This window comes from Pyrus communis, chromosome 16 (genome assembly GCF_041283825.1).
Source record: "Pyrus communis isolate YQ-2024b chromosome 16, ASM4128382v1, whole genome shotgun sequence".
Lineage (NCBI taxonomy): Eukaryota > Viridiplantae > Streptophyta > Magnoliopsida > Rosales > Rosaceae > Pyrus > Pyrus communis.
The window spans coordinates 16984729-16993467 of record NC_142580.1 but is presented as its reverse complement, the minus strand read 5'-3'; the positions used below and the strand labels follow the sequence as shown (position 1 = coordinate 16993467).

The following is an 8739-nucleotide window of genomic DNA, read 5'->3' as shown; positions in this document are numbered from 1 at the left end:
TACTTAAATTCGGCGTACACCTCAGCCATACTTTTGCCTTCAAAGTATAGCACTTGCTTCCATCGATACCTCTCTAATCGCACTACAAGTTTCTTTTTGCCAGAACCTTCTCTAGAATCAACCATTCTTTTTGAAACAAAAATATCTTGAAAACTAGGGCTCTGAAACTGTGTTTATATAGCATTAGGATAACTTTGCGCGATGAACAAATTTGTCGCGCAAAATTTGTGATAAATGCGCAATAAATAGGAAGGTATGACCGTGCTTTGTGCAACAAACAAACATGTTCGTCGCGCAAAGATGTCTTACGCAACGAATAAAATAATTGTAATTATAAAATTTACATAAACATAGATATCTATGTTTACGTAAACTTTATAATTACAAACAAATGTTCAGAAAATAATTAATACTTTAGATATCTATTCTATAAATAATTAATACCTGAAATATTATTTTATAAATAATTAATACCTTAAATATTTATTCTATATATAATTAATGCCTTAATCCATACAATTATTTTCAGCATAAGTACGATATTTATTGAAAATTGAAAACACATATAAACCGAGGATAGGGTGCTTACATTAGGTTTCAATTAAAAAAACCCAACAAGATTTGAAACCTAATTAAGTCCAAATACATAACTTATGAAAAAAAAAAACCTTAAATTTAAATATTGTCATACAAAACATAAATTTAAAACTACTATTTGGATGGTCCTGATCTATTCCGCAAGACTTCATAACGCCATCGATTGTAACCTCCCTCCAACGCATTATCCATCAATTTGATCAACTGCTCGTTCGTATCATCATCAAGAGTGTACTTACACTGTTACACATATATGCAAATAATTAATTCCAACATATAACTAAAAATTTCACAAACTTAATTATTAATCTGTCAACAATATACTTACTAATAGTTCATCCATCACAGCGTTCTTCACATTCTCGGGCACATCTTCCCAAGAACACCACTCAGCAATGGGACAATTATTCCCCATGGCTATAGTGATCACATGCGCAAACTCAAAATGTTTCCTTAAATCATGCGGGTTGGCGTCGCGTACATTCTCATCCTTGTTTTTATCCGCCAACCCAGCACGAACAGAATTGTGAAGAATAAGAAGAATAGAATTGTGAAGAATCAGGATAGTAGAAACACATATTTATAGGAAGATTATGACATTTGCGCGACGAAGCCTTTGTCATGCAAACACTAGTATTAAATGTCGTATTAATTCCTCTGATTCACCTGTAGTAAATGGTCAAAATTAACAGGAACTTGCGTGACAAACAGTTGGTCGCGCATATGCCACCTTTTCATCGAGCAAGTTTTCGTGCCAAACAAAATTTCCCTGCGTTTTCTTGCTGACTTTAAGCGACACCAACAATTATTCGTTGCACAATTTTTTTTTCTCCTATCTTTTCTATTTTGCACGATGAAGTATATATTTCATCACTCAAGTGCCTCTCAAGCAACAAAAATGTCTTCATCGCACAAAATGAAGTCGCGCAAGCTGTTTTTTCTACTAGTGAGTGTGTTCAACCAAGGCTTCACGAGGCTAGCAACCCTCTGCGTTGTTATACCCAAGAAGAACTTTGTAGTTGTAACCATGGAAAGGGGAAGAGAACTTAGCAAAATAGGGAAAAGGGAGGAAACCAAGGGATTCCCCTAACTAGAACTTGAAGGAATCTGTGCACCTATAAGTAAGAGAAGTCAGTACGCTGAAAGAGGACAACGAGGAAAGGAAGGAATAAACCAGGGTAAAAACACATCAAACAGAGCAAGCTTCCTTTAAGTCAGGAAACCCTAGTTCTTGAGGGATATGCTTTTCCTTTTATTATGAGCCTTCCCTTAAGCTTCCTTAGTCTTTGTAAAATTGTGAATTTATGAGAAACCCTAGATTAGTCATCCTTAAATCATGCAAGCAAGCACAGGCTCTCTCTCACACTAAACCAGTGATCTTTTAGCTTTCACGCCACGTTTTACTCAGGCAAGTCACAATTTATTGTAATTATTTAATCATTGCTAAACAAGAGTCATTGATTCATTTGGAACGATTCCAAAGACATGCTAATTCTTTCAAAGTATTTTAGAACTTGGTGCCAAAAATGAACCAGAGAGCTAAGAATTTCCACCGAAGTCCAAATCCAACTCGAAGAAAAAGTCCCCAACAATCGTAAATCATATTTTTGAAAGAAAAAAAATTCAATGAATAGAGAATCTTCAAATGGTAGTGGAAAGGGTTGCTAGCATTTCTTGGGTTGCCAGCATTTCTTTTACTAAATTAATTAATGACTCCTTCAAATGTTTTTTCTCTATTGTAATTAGGAAAATGAGGTAGGCTTAGCCTTACAATAGCTATCAATATTGTACTTCAGATTCGTCTTTGGCTAGACTCGAATCTAAGACATCTCACTTACAAGTAAAAAAAAAATACTACTAGACCGTCATACTAAATTGGCATAAATCTCATTAATTATACACAGACATATGCCCCTCTGCATGGCATGTTCAAGCCGTACAGGTGGTATCCATGCAAATGGAAGTTCAGTATAGATCCATTAATATTAGTGGGAGCACCACTGCCAAGATGAAGAGACCTAGGCAAATTAGTTGAGATCAATTAAATTTGTTTTTTCTTTTTAAAAATGAGGAGGTAGGAGGATTTGAATTCGAAACAAATAATAATAATTTACATTAAATGTATCTAAATTATGAAAAGTGCAAGAGTTGAAACCTAAGACTCGGTGATTTGAAAAAGAAAAAAAAATCTCTATCATCCCTATTCACTGGGTAATCCAGATCAATTTAATTTGTTCCAAATTATAATTTCGTCCACAAATTAATTAATTAATGTATAGCCAACAAGACATGAGATGACATGAAAGTGTATCTTCTTAATTTCAAGATTGTGATATTTTGAGAATGGTCACTTGCCTGGCATTTATCTCATGAAAAAAATGAAAAGGCCGTTTTTGTTATTTTGGAGTTGGTATCATAATCTGTGTTGAGATCATATTATGCTTATAATCAAAATTATCAAGTTTTCATTTTCCGTTTTCATTTTCCTTTTATAATCAATGGACTAGAATCTGGATAATATATGATTTCAAGGACACAGATTAATTCCCTTCAACCATAATTAACTAGAAAGCACTAGAACTGAAAGCAAATACATTCATAATTAAGATCGATGCATGTCATAGAGACAAGCCAACAATCACAGTACTGGCTAGAAACCGACGGTGACAAGAAGTAGAAACTTGAAACAAGGACCAACCACTAGTTTAACAAAAAGATCAATCTACTAATTGGATAGCTAGCTATGCATGCACGCAAAGTCATGAAACCCTAGACAAATGATCAAGGATGTGGAAGAAGGGCACCAGCTCCACCACCGACGCCACCGCCAGCTGCACCACCAACGCCACCTCCAACACCACCAAGACCACCAGCGCCACCAGCACCGCCTAATCCGCCAATTCCACCAAGACCACCACCGCCAATACCTCCTACTCCTCCAATTCCACCAACTTTCCCAATACCTCCACCAATTCCACCAAGAACCGGCATCACCCCGCCAACTCCAGCAAACCCTCCCATCCCTGCAAACCCACCAACGCCGCCAAAGATGCACTTCTTGTCACGAAGGCCAGTAGGTGACTCTGCCGCTGGTGCACTTGCATGCACAAGCATTGTGTGCTCAGTTGTGCTGCCATGACCATCATCACCAGGCATCTTGCGTGCACTAGTTGCATGCAGTAGCGCTGATGACAAAGCAAGCACCAAAACGACACGCCACATCTCCATCTTTGGCAACTCTGGATCTCTCTCTCTCTCTCTCTCTCTCTCTCTCTCTACTCACTCTCTACCTCTTGGTGGTTTTTCCCTCTGTGAACATTCGGTTTATATAGGGGTGGTGCGCCGAGTGGTGAAGAGGTGTGAAGGTGGGAGGCGGTTGAGTGTAGTAATGAAGGGTTAGGGTTTGTAGTAAATGACTGAATGGGGGGAAGAGTTTAGACTTCTTGGATCTTTAATGGTCTCGAGAAAGGAAAAAGCAAAACAAAAAATGAATGAGGGGTTTGAATTTTCGGATCAGAAGCATGGATAGTTAGGTGGAATGAAAACAAGAAAAAATGAAGGAAGTGAGTTGAGATGCCATGACATTCTTGTGCATTGCCAAATTTGGTTCTGTTGTGACTCATGTGCGTCTCCGAGACGAGGTACACGAATTTCTTTTCTATGAGCTGGTATACAATAGTTTAGGTGGATTATATTACAATACGAGTCCAAAAATGCTTTCTTACCAACAAAATACAGAGTTGTCTGACAACAATATATCGTTTATGCTCTGGAAAGTTATTTTATGTGTGTCTATGTATATATACGTATATAAATGTTTGGGCCCAAAATATAATTTTGGGCTGAGAATGAGTAATTTGGAATGGGAAGACCCAATATTCGGGCCAACATTGATTCAATAAGCTAAGGGTGTTCTGGCCCCATATGACATCAGCCCAACCGAGTCTTTATGACTGAAGAATTGTGAAGAGATCATGTTTGAGCAGGACTCGGTCGAGTCCTAGATGAACTAAAACCGCTAAGGATTGGTAGAATTTGATAAGATTAGATTTGTTCAAGGGATCAAAATTCATGCTTAATCAGATAAGAATGAATTAAGTTCAGAAAGAGACTAGGTTCAAATCGAGGCTGAGACTGGATGAAGGTTAAGTTTTAGGTAAGAGAGGATAATTTGGAATATTTAGGTAAATACTGAGGAAGCTTAGTCTTATAGGACTCTACCTTGGCAAACATGTTTACCCTTGAAGCCTTGCCTATAAATAGAAGAGGTTTTGCAATGAGAAAAAAACCTTCAACTCAACACACAAATCAACGCTCTACGCGAAACCCTCTCACACCTTGTGAAAATACTAACTGCTCTAACCCCTCCCCTTTGGCATATATTGAGTTTAGTTAAACATCCTAGGGTCAACAACTGGCGACATCATCCGTTTGGTTAAACAACACTAGAGCTGTAGAACCTACCAGGCTTAGGAGACATTCAGTTTGGTTAAACCAACACTCTCCTATCCTTGTTGGTTACCTATCCAAGTCTTAGTCAGTGAAGAGTTTTTGATTCTCTTGCTAAAAAAGGTTACTTCATTAGCCTTCCGGCGAAATGAGGTGTTCTATGATTAGTTACTCTCAGGTATATTTCAGAGTTCAGCATTCATCTAGCCGAACAACCTTCACCATAAAGAAGCTCATTTCCTTTGATTATCTTTGCCGTTACAGCTTGATACCGATTCGGCGCACTTATGTGTTCACAAATACAGTTGAACTCGTTGAACCTGATGTTGAGGATACTTCCTTGACTGTAGTCGCTCAGTCCAAAAGTTAGCAGCGTGATTTGACACCACCACTACTTTCATCTTACTCGCCTGATTCACTTCAGTGGCAAGTTAACATGCCCGCATCCACCAGAAGAAGGACGTAGTTAGCTCTTAGTTACTTGGTATGCAAGCCACGTAGGCTTGTAGTTTTTAAGGTTAACAATAGTATAAGTAGTTTGTCACTACTCCAATGTAGAAATTTTCTCTTCTTCAATAATTATTGCATTTTTCTCATATCTGCTAGGTTATGTTCATGTAATGGATTAGCCATGAAAATTAAGCATCAGCTTTCTTATTCAGGTGAGCCGAATCTTGTAGTTTTTCTTATAAGTTAATATACTACCGTTAAACTGTAGTGGTAATGGCTTGTTTGTATTTCAATTGATCAAATGTATAATAGTAAGTGCATGGTTGACTTTCAAACTGCGGATGGAAAGGACACTAAAGTTTTGAAACATAAGGTTTTGAATCATTTGGCATTAAAATTTTAGTAGAATTGGAGGATGCATAAATATTGGCATAATTGTGTACATGAACCTAATTAAGGTCTGCTCGTAATCCTATAAATTAATACCATCGCCATCTCGGAGCCATATAGCATTCCAATCACCATCTCATTATCAAGAACTTAATCGTTGTAGAAGCCATAGCCATCTTCTTCTTTTCACTCGGTATGTAGTCAATATATATTTTGAGCTTTAATTTCTTGCATTTTTCTTCTCGTATACACCAAATTAAATTCCTACTAACTATTTCTATTTTACAATTGTTTTTCGGTAAGCCCTGAAGAACAGTGCCGGGAAAATGTGAAGATTGTCTTGATTGCAGTGCCTTTTGCACAAGAGTTGATTTTAAAGGAGGAAAATGTTATCCACCACTTTTTCAATTTTGTTGTTATGAAACATAATAGTTGCCTTGTGTATTGAGGGATAGGCAGGGACAGGGAGAAGGGATCCCATTATAATTTCTATTGGGTTTGTTATATTAACATCCTACGTATTGTTAAATACACCTCACATACTTAATACACCTCATATTTGCCTTTTCAATTAAAATTCATGTTAATACACCCCACAAACATTCCCATAATACCCTCACACCCCACACTCTCAACATATGCCTTACATCATACATCCCACATTTTCTACATACATACCGCACTCTTCGCATTATTAACAGTAGTGTCAAAGCCAATGCACAATTCACATCCACTAGATTTTTTAAAAAAGAAACAAATCTTATTAATCATTTAACATGTAGATTCCAATACAATTACAATTTCCCTTCTTTCTTGGCTATGGCTGCCCTCAATATGCACGTAAATAAAATAACGAAAATAGTAACTCTCTAAGCCCTATAGACTGAAGATCAAAAACGAATTTAGCCTCCGTCTGCCCCTTTTCCCGAACATTGTAAAATCCTTGAATTTCCCTTCAACATCGGCACGAAAATGATCATGTCAAATCTCTTCAAGTTCTAGTCACTTGTATCACGATTAGGCTGCAAATTCTTCAAAGCAATAGGAAAGTTCCCAACATCATTTTCATCTCACAGGGGCAAACTTCTACCACAATTTTTTGCAACAAATTCTGTTCAATACCGTCTTAGAGAAGCTCTTCAAAATCACTAACGTTTCCCTCTAAATCAAACCAAACACTACTCATTCTTTGAGAGTTACAGTATTTCGAAATAACACTTAAGCTTATTTGATCGAACACCACCCTTTCAGTACCTGTTTGAGCTCTTTCTAGTTTTACTGATGTCTCTTTGTAGTTTCATTAGTAGGTTTGTTCTACAATAGAGGGTGAGAATGGTTTTGAGAATAATCATCAGATATACACGTTAAAAGTGATTTGGGGTGTATTTAGAATTTTTTTTTTTATTTCTTTTAAACTTTCTGAGGTTGAAATTGACATTGCATATTAGGGTATTAAATTATTTAATATTAAATTTTCATGTGGGGTGTATTTAACATTATGTCGGATGCTAATAAAAAAAGCCTTTCTATTGTTGTAATAAACTCCCTTTGAATAAAAAGTAATAAATATCTATAGCGTTTTCTTTTTTTCATCTTTTTTTCTTTTTTGATATAGCGATATGCATTTGCTTATAATTTCTTTTACAATAGTATTATCCTTACCATTTATTTGTACCACAATTTTATACTATCTTGGCCAAATTTTTTTCATGGTCCCTGTGGTGACACAACACTTTCAATGTGACCCTCGTGGTGAAAAAGTTGTTAATTAAACCCTTGTAGTGAGCCTTGTTAGCATTTGAGGTCCAATCCAAGCTTCCATTATTCTTCAGTTAAATAAACTCATGTGACTATCACATGGAATTTGTCATTTCAATTCAAATTTCATTTTATGCGGTGGAGATATAGTATGACTTAGGGTTTAACTGAAATTAGATTTTACAAAAAAAAAAAAAAAAAAAAAAAAAAAAAAAAACCCTTAAACGCAGTGAAACTAAACCTATAAAACCATGTCAATGGCTAGGAGAAGAGGTGAATGTTAAGTCGTGCGGAATTTCTTAGGTATGATTTCATTTGGAAATCCTTATACTTTTAATAAATTATTGTTTTTTTTTTCAATGCCAACACGTCATTGATCATGAGTTAGAGACTTAGTCTTATTTGAATTTTAATTCTTCTATCAATTTGTACCAGTCTGCATATATGTCTTTCAATTTTGTCTTTAATTCGTAGTGTGGTTTGATGCAGGTTGTAGTCTTGCAATACACAACCTTTCAATGCATCTTGGAGACCTCCTGGAATGACCTCTGCAATGTCATCAAATGCTAAAAATCCTTGGAGACCTTCTGGAATGGCCCCAATGCACAACATGCAAAATCAACAGATGAAAAAGCACAATATCTTGCTATATATATATATATATTATGAATTGAAGGGAAATGATTTTGTTTTGTGAAAAACTAGATTATTTGTTTATTTTGTGGAAAACATTTTTTAATGACTTTGTTTTATGTTGAACCACAATTTATAGTGGAAGATAGGCCTGGCAATTTCTGACACGATCCGATAATCCGATACGACACAACACAAAATTAGTAAGTATTCGGGTCGACACGATAATGAATCGGGTAGTTATCGGGTAACCCGATAAGCACTATTAAGACAACGGGTTGGTTCGGGTATACACGTGGGTAATATAATACACGATAAGAAAAATATTAATTTTATAACCCTAAAAAAAATACTATAATAATTATTTATATTAATTTAACAATTTTATACCCCTAAAAACTATAATAATTATATATATATATATATTAAATTAAAATTAAAAATTGGTGACCATTGGATTGG

At 35.8% G+C, this 8739-nt stretch overlaps 1 protein-coding gene across 1 annotated transcript; it reads right to left on the bottom strand.

The window, feature by feature from the left end:
* Positions 1 to 3141: 3141 nt before the first annotated feature.
* LOC137732790 (uncharacterized) lies at positions 3142 to 3825 on the bottom strand. The gene has a single exon (XM_068472060.2). It carries the CDS (start codon positions 3823 to 3825, stop codon positions 3379 to 3381), a length of 447 nt encoding a protein of 148 aa, XP_068328161.2. The 3' UTR covers positions 3142 to 3378.
* Between the last annotated feature and the right edge of the window lie 4914 nt (positions 3826 to 8739).